The sequence below is a fragment of the Littorina saxatilis genome, linkage group LG2, assembly GCF_037325665.1.
Source record: "Littorina saxatilis isolate snail1 linkage group LG2, US_GU_Lsax_2.0, whole genome shotgun sequence".
In the NCBI taxonomy this organism is placed as follows: Eukaryota; Metazoa; Mollusca; class Gastropoda; order Littorinimorpha; family Littorinidae; genus Littorina; species Littorina saxatilis.
In genome coordinates, this window is record NC_090246.1 from 67547450 (window position 1) to 67561937 (window position 14488).

Below are 14488 nucleotides of genomic sequence, written 5' to 3' on the forward strand. Positions count from 1 at the left end.
GCCGAGCACCAGTAAGCTGTGTGCAGGACATCATCCAACCTCCCAGACCGTAAAACGGCCGAGGAGGAGGCCCAGGCCCTGGAAAAAGAGCTCGGGCTGAACCTAGGGGAAAGATAGCCGATAGCTACGCCAAGGCGGAGGGGAAGAGAATCCCTCGCCAAAAAACTGGCCCACTGCCAAACATCAGGGAAAGAGCCGGTGAGAAAGAAAACATCTAAAACCCTTGCCAGGAACTGGCCCACTGCCAAAAGACAGAACGAGGACCGAGAACCAACCTAAATGACAGTCGCAATGCCGCTCAGGCAAAAAATGCGAAAGACAGCATCAGAGAGCCCGTAAGCTGTGCTCAGCACTTCTTCCCATCTCCTGAACCATAAAAAACAGCCCAGAAAGGGGCTCAAGTCTTGAATAACCCGAGCCGAGTAGAGGGACAGACAAGCTGCCCCCCCCCCCCCCCCCTTACTATTGGAAGGAAATGCCAAAAACCCTGGAAACGACTAAGCGTAAGGTTGACCGATCATAAATGAAAAGCACCAACCTTCCCCAGGACCGTAAGACAATCATGCCCAAGAAAAAACCTTGGCATGGAGAGAGGCCCGAAAGGCCGGAGAGATAACGGTCAGCTCCAGAGAGGAGTGACCTGTTTCCTAGAAAGAGAGAGAGACGTCTGAGTACAAAAAACCAGAGTCAAACTCAAAGAAACAACTCAGAAGAGACGGTCACCAGAAGTCCACTACCAGTCCATGCAGAAGCACAGAGGGAGGTAAACAGAGGAAGAAGCGGCCTACGAAAAGTGTAAGCCGCCAGCAGAGCGGAGAACGCGGTGGCCAAAGCCTGATGTGACCGGTGACTCTAACCGAAATGACTAAAGTCAGAGTGATCACAAAGCAGTCTGCTTGTAGGTAAATGAAAGAAAATCAAAAACCCAAAACAGAAACGAGACTGGAAAGGAAAAACAGAAAACTGTGAAGCTAACCAGCCTTAAGACTCCCTGAACGAGAGTTCTCAAGAAGAAGGGCCCGAAGTAAATTCCGCGGCCGACCGAGCCCAGAAAATTCCTGAGTCTGGCTGAAAAACCAAACACGTCTGATACCTCAGAACCGAGAATCAGACACGGAACACAACAGGCAAGAGTCCGTAATAGATGCAAGTGGTAGAAGGGTGACCTTAACAGGCAACCCACCCCACCGGAAGTCGACCCGACTCGCCTCATGGCAGGATGAGGGAGAAGAGGAAGACACAAATTCTAGAGACACGGAGACCGTAGTCGCCCATGCCAGGCAGGAGACTATTACACGAGCTAAGGCTGAGAGCCGGAACGCCCGTAGACCTGCCATCAAAGATGCTGGGCTGAAAGCCCGCACCAAGAAACCAGGAAATTAACTAGACCTCCACCGAAAGGGGAGGGTTAGCCAAAAAGCTGAGAAAAGTGATAGGCCACAAGAATGACCCCTCACCATGCATTGCTAAAACCAATGCAAACTCAGTAAAATCTGAATGTAACTTCCGAGGCCAACTCAAGTAAACCTTAAGTTTGGACGAAACACCAGAACAAGTCCGATCGCTAGAGAAAGACAGAGTCTAAATCGGCGAAAGACCCACAAGGACCGAGTCCAAAAGAGCAAACAACAACCACCACCACCAACGGAAGAAATGGCTGTTGTACCAGCCGAGGCTAAAAAACCCGGATGCCCTAATGCCGGCTGTTGTTCCCAAAAAACACAGACTAAGACGTCTGTGAAAGGAAGAACCTCTCCGGATAAACCTGAGCTGAGGACTTAGCCTGAAAAAGCTGAGTCTGCTTAGGTAGAGCCCGTTTTGCTGCTTCAAAGCTTGAAGAGCAAAAGAAGAGACCTGAAGGTCCCTACAAATCTTTATCTCCTTGGAGGCCAGGAGGCCAGGGAGGCCTTGGAAGCCAGGAGACCTTAGAGGCCAGGAGGCCTTAGAGGCCCGGAGGCCATGGAGGCCTTGGAGACCAGGAGGCCTAAGAGGCCAGGAGGCCTTGGAAGCCAGGAGACCTTAGAGGCCAGGAGGCCTAAGAGGCCAGGAGGCCTTGGAGGCCAGGAGGCCTAAGAGGCCATGGAGGCCTTAGAGACCAGGAGGCCTTAGAGGCCAGGAGGCCTTGGAAGCCAGGAGACCTTAGAGGCCAGGAGGCCTAGGAGGCCAGGAGGCCTTGGAGGCCAGAGAGGCCAGGAGGCCTTGGGGGCCAGGAGGCCTAAGAGACCAGGAGGCTTCAGAGACCAGGAGGACTTGAAGGCCAGGAGGCCTTAGAGGCCAGGAGGCCGAAGAGAGACCCATCCACCAAGGGTGAAGAACTAAGGGTGTCTCATTGATTCCCCACAAACTAGGAATGGGCGAGGAACAAGTCCCGTCTGTACATGACCGTATGGGCATTGTGCAGAGAGGAAGGCCTTCTCCGTTCTAAATTCGCCCTAGCAAAGGTGGAGAAAGCATCCCCTGCGTCCTGCTCTTAACTGAGTGTAAAGGGCGCAAAGAACTCCGTAAAGGAGTGTCTCCGAGATGGAAGCAAGTTCCAAAAGCTGTCTGCCCACTTCCTCAGAGGGGAAGAGAGTCTGCTCAGAGAGCAGGGGACTCGAAACGTTCCCCAAAGAAGAAGTTCCGGCGTGACCGGCAAAGGTGCACGCAGAGGGGCAAAAGACGACAGCAAATTCCGGGACATCTTGGGCAAAGGCAACCTCCTCTGAGCCGCTAATGTCCCGAAGCTGGGAAGGCCGGAGCCTGAAGCCCCTTTCCTGCAGGTCAACGGCCAAACTTCACCCCTGACTAAGAGGAGGATGAGAGGCGTCGAAGACCAAAGGCACAGGAAGTGAGGAGAACGGCAGAACCCACTACCGAAGTGTGTGGTAGCTGCTAATCCGCCTGAGGCAGGGAGCCTGCAAGCCCAAAGGGCACTGCTGACGAAAAAACCAGACTCAAACCAGATGGGACCATAGCAGGTCCACTATCCAGTGAGCCCCCACTTCCGGCCGGAGCCAGAAGCGCAGAGGTCGCGCACGAACGCCGACATAAGGCAAGGTTCAAACCGAACGTGACCATAGTCTGTGCACTAACCAGTGAACCTACGCTTCCAGCCGGAACCAGACGCAAAGCTGTCGCGGACGACAGCTGAAGTAGGGCAAGCTCGAACCAGAAGTGACAGCAGCCTGTGCACTAACCGGTGAGCTCACACTTCCGTCCGCAGCCAGAAGCGCAGAGGTCGCGTACGACCACCGCCGTAAGGCAAGGTTCGAACTGAACGTGCCAGTAGCCTGTGCACTAACCAGTGAACCGATACTTCCAGCCGGAACTGGAAGCACAGCCGTCGCGTACGACTGCTGCCGTAGGGCAAGGCTCGAAACCGGACGTGACAGCAGTCTGTACACTAACCAGTGAACCTACGCTTCCGGCCGTAACCGGAAGCGGCGCTGTCGCGGACGACTGCTGAAGTAGGTAAAGGCTCGAACCAGAAGTGACAGCAACCTGAGCACTAACCAGTGAACCTACACTTCCGGCCGGAACCGGAAGCCCAGCTGACGCTGACGACTGCTGACGTAGGGTAAGGCCCGAACCAGACGTGACAGCAGCCTGTGCACTACCGGTGAACCTACACTTCCGGCCGGAACCGGAAGCGCAGCTGCCGCGGACGACTGCTGACGTAAGGCAAGGCTCAAACCGGACGTGAACGTAGTCCGAACACTAGCCAGTGAGCCTTTTACTTCCGGCCTGAGCCGGAAGCAGCTGTCGCGGACGACTGCTGACGTAAGATGTGGGACGCACCGGACGTGACAGCAGGCTGCGCACGAGCGGAAGAACCACTGCTTCCGGCCGGAGCCGGAAGCCCAGCTGTCGCGTACAACTGCTGGTGTAAGGCGGGGTTCGGTCCGGACGTGAACGCAAGTCGCTCACTAGACGGTGAACCCCTACTTCCTGCCAAAGCAGGAAGCCCAGCTGTCGGAACCGACTGCTGGAGTACGGAGAGGTTCTGACCCGACGTGAACGCAAGTCGCTCACTAGCAGGAGAACATCCGATTCCGGAAACCGGAAGTGCAGCTGCCGTAAACGGCTGCTGCAGACACCAACCTTGAAGTGGCCGGATCCCCGGAGGGACATGCACTGTTGCGCTACCGCAAGCGGAAGGCAACAAATGCCGGCCAGGAAGAGGAGAAGAAGATCCCCAAGGGACCGTCCAGAAACATCGCGGTGGACAGCAGCCTGGTCCGGAGAAGACCCAGAGTCTGAAGGAGAGAACGTCGCCTAACCCCCAGGCGGGGGGCAGAGCTGGCGACGAAGTCCGCCGAGGCAAACCTCGCGAACGAGGGAATCTATTTCTGGAAATAAGCAAAAGATAAGTGCAGACCCCAGAGCCCTAGACTCTGGGGCCGAAACAGACGTAAAACGACAGCCTAAGAGGCCAAAACGGACGGCAGAGAGCCAGATGGCCAATCGTCCGTAACATAAAAAAAAAAAAAAAAAAAAAAAACGGCACAGAACAACGTAAAAAATTGCCTAAAATTGTGCCAACATGAACAACAACGGAGTTCTTCAAAATAAGAGGCTGCTGAGGGATAGAGCTTAGCAGGGCCCAAGCCCTAACCCTCGGCCTTAGCTCCCTCTAATTCTCATTAACGGCCATGTAAGCACCAAGAGAAAAATAATCAAACAACTGAAACTAGCAAAGTCCGAAAGGACGCCAACCTTTCAGAAGCCAGCAAAGAGGGCAGCTAAAACCAGTTTAGGAGCTACCAAAGGCAGCTAAACAACTAGCTATACGAAGAGTTAAGCGTCCGACGAAAAATCAACATAACAACAACATGCTAGCTAAAAATGGCGACCAAGGAGGAAGCCACAAGTCTGAAAATAATAAAGTCCGTACAGACACAAACATTTCAGAAGCAAGCAAGCAAATAGATAAGCACGTACGTAAAAGCTACCGACGGCAGCTACAAAGCAAGCTACGACAGCGTTAATAGACCGAACCCGGCTAAAACAACAGAAGCCAGACAACGTGCTAATGCAAATGGCGACCGTGAGGAAGCCAAACAACTGCTGAAAACTTCAGAGTCCAACGGACATGCGAAATTCACAGCAGAAACAATAAAACATTCAAGAAAAAATGAACGATCTCACCAGCTGCAAGCCAGCAAGAAGTAGACGGGGGCCGAGGCCGGTGGGTGCCGTAGACACAAAACCAGCCAGAGCAAAAGCAAACACAACCGTCACCCTTGAGTGATAGTAGTCGATTGAAGGGGTATCACGTGACCAGCACCATTGATGACGTAGTGTGCTACATGGGACGTAACCCAGGGTGCCAGTCATGCTGGTGCAGTCACTTTTTTAGTTGGGGTTGCTCCCCTTATACCTAGACGGGGTAGCTTTTATCATAACCTAAGCATCGAAGTGGGTCAATGCAAATCATGTGATTCGGCGTAAGAATATGTAATTATAACCACAAATACACTACTCACAAAAAGTTAAGGATCACTATGAGAAAACAGGTGCTCAATAAAATCAGTTCGCTACTGTTATTTATTTCTCAGTCAAAATAAATTGTTATGAATTCTTGTTCAGCTGTAAGTGGGCGATGTTGTGTTAGTGGGAAAATTGCACTGGATTCTCTACTACTGAGCTTGGTAGCAAAAGAAAAAGCGGAAACTTGCGAAAAAGGACCTTGTTTTGGACCGTTCAGCCCGAACGCATTGCACAAGCCACATGGAAAAACCATTATGCACCTGCAAGAACTGCTGTTTATGTGTGAGATGCTGTCACTTGCTTGGCTTTTTGAAAAGACATACCACCAGTATTAGGCATTATCTGACAATGCCTCCACGACGAAAATTGAACGAGTTTGAGAGGGGACGAGCTGTTGCATGGTTCCAAGATGGTGTCCCCAAGCGAGAAGTGGCCAGGCGACTTCACGTGTCCATCTCGGTCATTGTCAGACTGATTCAACGTTTCACAGCCACTGGGAGGGTCCAGGAAAGACGCAGACCTGGGCGACCAAAGAAGACAACTCCACGTGAAGATCGTCTCATTGAACGACTAGCCTTGCAAACAAGAACAGCCTCTTCCAGCATTATTCGAAGGCAGCTGAGGGTGGCTACTAACACCAACATCAGCCAGCAGACCGTACGGAATCGCCTTCGAGGGTTTAACCTCCGTTCTCGTCGCCCAGCTGGGCGGCCACGCTTAACTCCAGCCCATAGGGCAGCACGCCGCGCCTTCTGCAGACGTCACGTGAGGTGGGCATGTCAGCAATGGTCCCAGGTCCTGTTCAGCGATGAATCACGCTTCACCCTGAACCACAACGACGACCGAATGAGGGTCTGGAGGCGCCAAGGGGAACGCTACATTGACGCCACTGTCCAAGAAAAGGTGGCCTTTGGTGGAGGTTCTGTAATGGTCTGGGGGGCCTTCAGCCTTCACCACAGAACACCCTTGTTTCATGTACAGGGTAACCTGACTGGCCTCCGATACCGGGATGAGATCCTTCGACCGCTGGCTGTGCCTGCACTGCAGCAGATGGGACCGCAGGCTGTCTACCAGGATGACAACGCTCGCCCCCACAGGGCAAGGGTGGTCAACGACTTCCTGCAGCAGTCTGGAGTCAACAGAATGGAGTGGCCAGCATGCAGTCCCGATCTCAACCCGATTGAGAACCTCTGGGATGAGTTGGATCGCAAAGTGAGGAGCAACCACCCCCCTCCCAGGGATGTCCAGCACCTCTACCGGATGCTGCAGGCTGAGTGGCAGGCGCTTCCACAGAGGATCTTCACCACCCTGGTCAACTCTATGAGGACTCGCTGCGTCGAGTGCCAGAACAGCCAGGGCGGTTACACGCATTACTGAACTTTTGGGAGCATCTGAATGCCATGTCTTGTGATTTTAACGACTTTGTGAAATTAAATTTCGATACGTACACACTTTGATAAAAAGTACAGACCAAACGATTGCTCTAAATTGAAGGAAATGTTGTATCCTTATCACTAAAGCATTGAATTAAACGTTTGCCAAATACCAACGCATTGGCTTTCTTATTTGGAAAGTTATGAATTTGTGTGCAAGTGATCCTTAACTTTTTGTGAGTAGCTTAGTTACAAAACAAATCAGTACTAAATCTACTTCTTCCTACCTGCTTTGCATGGACCAGAGACGGTGGTGAGACCAAAGCCATTGCAGTAGTAGCCTTCAAGGCAGGGTGTACACTGTGATGATGCACCAAGCCCGGTCTGGTTGGAGTAGGTGCCATTGGGACAGTCAGTGGGTGCAGGGGACCCAGTGGGACAGTAGTATCCATCGGGACACACCACCTCCACGTCTTGAACTGATCCCTCAGGACAGTAGTAGCCAGCCTGGCACTGTCCCACCACGGCCGTCAAACCTAAAAGGCCAAGAAAACCACAATCACTCGCTGTCTCTTTCTTCTTTTTGAAATGGTCCCATTTACCTGGCAATTTTTACCTCTTATGCTGATCACTGCTGGGTCATCAGAAAATGACTCACTGTCATTTTTTTCTCCTTTTCGAAATGGTCCCATTTCGATAGGAATTTGTATCTCTTATGCTGATCCATATTGGGTCATCAAACAAAGACTGTCGGTTTTTTTCTTTGAAATATTTCCATTTAGATGGCAGTTTTTACCTCCTATTCTTATTAATATTGGGTCATCTCTTTAAGTTACAGTATCTTCAGCCAGAATAAATGAGGTTCATTTATATCTACATGTATAATCATTATTGGAGTGTGAAAGCCATTCAAAGTGTAAACTTGAACTTTGAGCACACCTGGGATCCTGCAGGTGTACAATGTTGAATGACGTACAGGGTAAGGCCTTCCTTAATTGAGTGACCTTGCGAAGCCTTTGCACGTTTTTTTTAATCAAACATTCAGTGCCAAAACTTTGTGCATCTGGCTTCGTGAAGTGGACTTTGCAAAATTGGCTTTGCCCAATTAATGTCAGGCTTTTCAGAATGGATTCTGAATGAAATAATAACAAGACTTATCTACTCATTCAATCACCCTATCACCCTAACAGGCCACACAACCAGAAAGCAAGGAAGGAAGAAAGGTAGGAAGAAGTTGAGAGAAAAACAATGACGACCCAGCTCACCTGTGTTGTTGCAGTAGTAGCCAGCAGTGCAGTTGAGGCACTCCCCCACTTGGGTCAGACCGTAACTGGCACTGTACGTGCCCTGGAGGCATGGGAATGGCTCGGATGTCGTCTCGGGGCAGTAGGACCCAGCAGGGCACTCATCAGCATTTGTTCCTGATAATTGAAAAGTAAGAGTCAGTGTGAACAGAAAGGATTTTGTTGGAGCAGATGAATGCAAAAGTACTGCTTCATTTGGCACAGATTTGACTGGCTTAACATTCTTTGGTTTAACAGTTGGAGTCAATACAAATCTGATGATACTGTGAATCAGAAATTAACCATTCTTTAAAAGCTATAAAAAAACCTTTTTTTTTCTTTTTTTTTCGTGGCTTCCATGCTGGGGTGTCCTCTGAGACGGGCACCACTGTATCTTTTCACATGCTTTTAACGTATCCCTACTATTACCGCAAATGTGTTAGCCTCCAAAAGCAAACCGGTGCAAGTTTTCTGACCTTGTGTGGGTGTGGTTGTCATGGCACCACTGCGGCAGTAGTAGCCAGGAGCACAGGGACGCAGGGGGTAGGTCAGTCCGCTCTGGTCGCACGCCATGCCCCCAACACAGTCTGTGCAGTCCAGGGAGTTGGTCAAGCCTGGACAACACATATACACAGGTTTTGTGAATCATCATGGTATATCATTGTAGATTAGAAAATGTTCAAGAACAGACATGGCATGGGGATAAGCAAACAAAATCTAGTCATTTGTAGGTATCTGTTGTGATAGAGATAATAGTATCAGGTAAATTTATCGAGCATTTGGGATGCCAAATGCAGGCATGGGAATTGAAAATTGTAAAAAAGGCGGAAAATTTATAACTGAAGACGCGAAGCGTCAAGTCGACGGCGCGAAGCGCCTAGTCTTACTAGGGGGGTCCGGGGGCATGCTCCCCCGGACAAATTTTTCTCCAAAGAACCCAGATGGTGCAATCTGGTGTCATCTGAGCTCCAAGTTTGCCATCAAATTCTGTTTTTAGAATCAGAGTTTTTAGTACAAAAATGTACCAATTTTTGCTTTTTTGAAGAACAAAAATATATACATGTATTATATGGTTTAAATTTGTAAAAAAAAAATTGATCTGTTGAGACAAACAGGAAAATGTAACTTGTAACACAATCTGTGCAATCTGGTTTACTTTCAAGCATAAAAGTTCAATAACTGAGGCAGGCGGTAGCAGTGCGTGAACAAAGTACGGAAAGTTTTCGCGGGCTTTTGCGCAAAGGCCAAAGTAACCGGTGCTTTTTTTGTGTGCCTGCCCCCTTTATTTTTTCGGCGGAACAAAAAAAAAAATTCGGCGGAAATCCGCCATTTGGCGGACAATTCCCATGCCTGCAAATGGGTACATGTGTTTATGGTCGTTTGCTTACCTCTTTGCCTACCTTTTTCTGAATAAGTGTTAATTTCTTTAGCTGTTTAATTGTGATGTTTAATGGTTTTCTTTTCTTTCCATTTGTCTGCCTCTTTCTGGTAGTTTTGCTCAAAAGTATCCTCGTTCTCTATCTATCTATTTGCTCATTTTCTTGATCTTCTTCGACTCTCTTTGACTGCCGTGCCAGCAGTAATTCTTACCAGTGCGGTTGTTGAAGGTGCCCACGGGACAGGGGTACTGCTCTGCATGTTCAGTTCCGTTAGGGCAATAGTAGCCTTCTGGACAGATGTAGGTTGAGAACTGTATCACACCACCAAATGTGGCATTGCAGTAATAACCAGCAGGGCAGTTGTTGCATGATGACTGGCCGGGTAGATCCTGAAATAAAGATTCATGGAAATAGCTGAAAAGGATTGACAAAAGTTTCACCCACACCCACACCCAAACACATACAATCTTAAACCGTTGTATTGACCTCTAACAGAACTAAGAGACAATGCTAGGATATAACTCTGTCAGGTTTGTATGGGTTGTGAAAGAGTGAATACTCTTGATTTTATTGAGTCAAACTTTCCCGCATGGCATTATAGGCCACTCACTAGCGAGGGTTGTGTCTGAAACACGTGAATAAAACTAAAGACTCAAAAACATGCTTTCCATCATCAAAAAATGTACAAACGCATGCCCGTGAATAACACCATATCCTCCCAAATTACCTGGTAGGTGCCCGACGCACACTGCACATGGGTTTGCAGACCTCCGACGCAGTATGACCCCTCTGGACAGGAGTAGTTTCCAGGCATGGACGAAGACTGACCAGAAGGACAGTAGTATCCTGGACTGCAATCACCAGCTGGATCGGCCAAACCCTCCTGGTCACAGTATTTGCCTGTAATGGTCATTAGGTAAGTCAGTCACTTTGTTAATGTTATGCAGGCATGAACAACTTTTGTTAGGCCTAAAAAAAAAATAGGTGTGGTTACGGTAACCCGACCTACCCTATTTTTAGGGGCCGACCCTATAACTTTTTATTACATTTGTCCAAAAAAAACAAAAAAAACAAACCCCAGTGCAGAAAACGCAATGAAAGCGAAAGCGCTCGAGTCGCACACTTATTTCCCTGTCAAGTAGGTTTAATTTGTACACATTAAAAAAAAAAGTTTAAAAAAAAAAAGTGATTGCCTACCTTCCTACCCTATTTTTTTTGGTTATGTTACCGTAACCACACCTATTTTTTTTTTGTGCCTTGTATGTTTACTGAAAGACTAACACGCTGAAAAGACCAGAAAAGTTGGTGTGTGTGTGTGTGTTTTTACTACAATTTGGACCAAGAAAAGCATTTTCATTTCTTTTGCTTTGTATTTCCGTACTTTTTTTTACTTGAAGTCAAATTCAAATTCAAACACACAGAGACAGGTACAAACAATGATAAAATAATGCAGAACTTTGGCCCTCCTTGGTCCTTTGTCGCTGCCCTACACGCCACCAGGCGTGAAAGGCAGTAAGTAAGTAAGTTGGCCCTCCTTATGCCCTGCAATAACTCAGAACAGAAAAGTCTTTTTTTGTTTTGTTATTGCAATATGAACCGAAAAAACATTTTCATTTCTTTTCCTTCTCATTTCCCTTCTTTTTTTCTTGAAGTCTTCTTCTTCTTCTTCTTATTCGCTCCCTTTTCTTGAAGTCAAATTCAACCCGACAGAGAGAAATACAAATGTAAAAGAACAATCATCATAAAAGCAAAACTATGGCCCTGTCCTTATGCCCTGTCCACGACTCACCTGGCGTGCAGATTTTGCAAGCAGACAGGTCGCTGTTTCTGATGCTGTCCAGGTAGTATCCCATAGGACAAGGCTGAGCAAAAGAACTTCCTAGAGGGCAGTAGTATCCTTCAGGGCACTGGTTGCCCGTCACATTGTCAAAAGGTTTGGCCAGGAACGCTGACCCAACGCAGTAGAAGCCTGAAAGCAAAATGTTCCTCTTATGTGCTAACGAGTAAATAACCATGATGTGGGTTAGTGCGCAAGATTTGTGCATAGCAGGAATATGTTTTTTGATCATTTGAAAACTAAAATTGAAACCAAACCCAAAACAAAAAAACAATCATTGTGTCAAATTCAACAATTAACAAGCTCTCTGGTACCTGCTTGAAAAAAAAGATAGGTGCAAGGAAACAGGACTGAGTGACACCTGCTTGACAGTTGTGCACACGGAAGTGTCCAGCATGGTGGGAACCAAGGGCTTGGTCGGACTGGTTAAAACTTAGGTTTGTTTCAGATTTCAACTAATCCAACCCAGCAACTTCTTCTTCTTCTTCTTCTGCATTCGTGGGCTGAAACTCCCACGTACATTCGTGTTTTTTGCACGAGTGGAATTTTACGTGTATGACCGTTTTTTACCCCGCCATTTAGGCAGCCATACGCCATTTTCGGAGGAAGCATGCTGGGTATTTTCGTGTTTCTATAACCCACCGAACTCTGACATGGATTACAGGATCTTTTTCGTGCGCACTTGTTCTTGTGCTTGCGTGTACACACGGGGGTGTTCGGACACCGAGGAGAGTCTGCACACAAAGTTGACTCTGAGAAATAAATCTCTCGCCGAACGTGGGGACGAACTCACGCTAACAGCGGCCAACTGGATACAAATCCAGCGCGCTACCGACTGAGCTACTTCCCCGCCCTCAACCCAGCAACTGAATCCCAGGCACTTTTTCATGCTCACCACCCCTGACGGCTGGTAATGAAAGACACAAAGGTAACCTTTTTACACAAATATCAACAAACATATTCCAACCTTTTTACACAATTTGGTCCAACATGCCACGATGTTTTACATAAAGGGAATAGAACATACAAGCACACTAGGAATTTGCGCGCTGCTTCGATCATTATCAGACCAAAAAAATGTCTCTTGGATTATCGTTTGCATCCTTCTTGAGTGTGAAGTTATCTGTGAAACTTTGTGTATAACATCAAGCACCACTCACCTGGGGAGCAGTCACCAGAAGGAGCAGACATTCCCTGCAGCTGGCAGTACTTGCCAGGGTCACAGGCCGTGTAATTCTCGCTTCCAACAGGGCAGTAGGCTCCCTGAGGACAGCGGCCACCCTGCAAGGGATCAGTGGGCATGGCCTGGATAGCTCCATCCAGGCAATACCAGCCGGCTGAACAGTTGCCTGTGGGTGCCGCCAGTCCTTGCGTTTGGCAGTAAGAACCCCCCGTGCAGGAGAGGCAGGCTGTGTCGTTGGTTTGCCCAGCAGCTGTGTTGAAGGTGCCGACGGGACATTTGTATTCGTCGCTGTATGTCGTGCCTTGTGGGCAGTAGTGGCCTGCTGGGCATGGGTTGCTGAGGTACTCGGTGGCGTTAGCAAGGCAGAAGTAACCTGAATGATAATATACAAAATTAGTGAGTTCAAAATCTACAAGGCGCTCAGAAAGAGGAGCTGGCCAGACCCCACCCCTAAAAACTCTGGACCTGCTGCGCACTGCCACCTTTTTTGAGGAGACGGGCATTCCCATCTGATTAACAAAAAGAAGAAAAAAATCTACAATCCTAGCTGTAACATCCAGTCTCAATAAAAGTCCCTGGTCGCAAACCATACAGAAATAAAATAAATTTCTCACGCTTGAAGATCTGTGGAAAAAAGCTTTCTGGTACACAATCTACAGCTTTGGACATGAGTATTACACATGTCAGGATGGTTGGATGGTTGTTGTTTGTTTTCTAAACGCCCCTTCAACCGATAAGGATCTGCAGGACCGATGCAAGTTAACTTCTTTCCTCAGTTCACACGGCAGTCTCCGAGTTTGAAACTATTTATATTTACGTCTATCACTGTAAACAACATCACAGGAAACCAACACAAAAGTACAAGGTATGATGAAACCACACTTCCACAAAAGGGAAATGAAAAAGGTGGCCACAATCTCACCTGCAGGGCAGGTGATGCACTGATCCTGTCCCTCCTGGTCCTGGTAGTAGCCAGCTGGACATCCGTCAGGTAACACACTACCTATGGGACACCTGTATCCTCGTGGACAGATGTCACCCACACCTGGAATTGGACCAGTGTTGTTGATTGTTAGGGGCAGCGTTTGAACATATGTGTGGAGGTTGTGGTATCTGTGTGTGTGTGCCAGTGTGTACCTCTGTGAGTGAGTGAGTGAGTGAGTGAGCATGTGTGTGTATGTGTGTGTGTGTGAGTGAGTGAGTGAATGAGTGAGTGAGTGAGCATGTGTGTGTATGTGTGTGTGTGTGTGTGTGTGTGTGTGTGTGTGTGTGTGTGTGTATGTGTGTGTGTGTGTGTGTGTGGGTGCGTGTGTGCGAGTGTGTCTGTCTGTCTCTCTGTCTGTGTCTGTCTCTGTCGGTCTGTCCTGTGTGTGTGTGCCTGTGAATATGCATGTGCCTGTGCATGCCTGCATGTGTGTGTTAGAGAGTGTGTGCACCTGTATGCCTGTCTGCGCTTCGATGTCTCTCAACATGTCTTCATGAATGTGTGGGTCTCACAGTGCATGCATACACCTCAATGGTGAACCACAAAATTACTCCATAGACAAGAAGGGCAAAGCCCATACGACTCACATGCTTGACCTTTACATGACCTTGACCTTCAGGGTCAAGGTTAAATAACTAAACCTAGCAATGACATCATACACTAAGAACTGCTTTACACATTTTTCATACCAAAATACATGTGACCTTGACCCAAGGTCAAGGTCATCCAAGGTCATGCAACACAAAGCTGTTAATTCAAGACATAGGAAGTACAATGGTGCTTATTGGCTCTTTCTACCATGAGATATGGTCACTTTTTGTGGTTCACTACCTTATTTTGGTCACATTTCATAAGGGTCAAAGTGACCTTGACCTTGATCATATGTGACCAAATGTGTCTCATGATGAAAGCATAACATGTGCCCCACATAATTTTTAAGTTTGAAACAGTTATCTTCCATAGTTCAGGGTCAAGGTCA

General features: G+C 48.1%; 1 protein-coding gene across 2 annotated transcripts in view; it reads right to left on the reverse strand.

Annotated features, from left to right (window-relative positions):
- The window catches only part of LOC138959592 (uncharacterized), a 236235-nt gene that overhangs the window by 82886 nt on the left and 138861 nt on the right, over positions 1-14488 (reverse strand). For both annotated transcript variants that reach the window (XM_070331139.1, XM_070331138.1), the window contains exons 86-93: positions 13447-13569; positions 12502-12897; positions 11294-11473; positions 10232-10404; positions 9716-9893; positions 8602-8739; positions 8108-8263; positions 7130-7378 (exon numbers count right to left, since the gene is read on the reverse strand). In XM_070331139.1, coding sequence (XP_070187240.1) covers positions 7130-7378; positions 8108-8263; positions 8602-8739; positions 9716-9893; positions 10232-10404; positions 11294-11473; positions 12502-12897; positions 13447-13569 — 1593 coding nt within the window. The remainder of the gene's footprint in view (positions 1-7129; positions 7379-8107; positions 8264-8601; positions 8740-9715; positions 9894-10231; positions 10405-11293; positions 11474-12501; positions 12898-13446; positions 13570-14488) is intronic.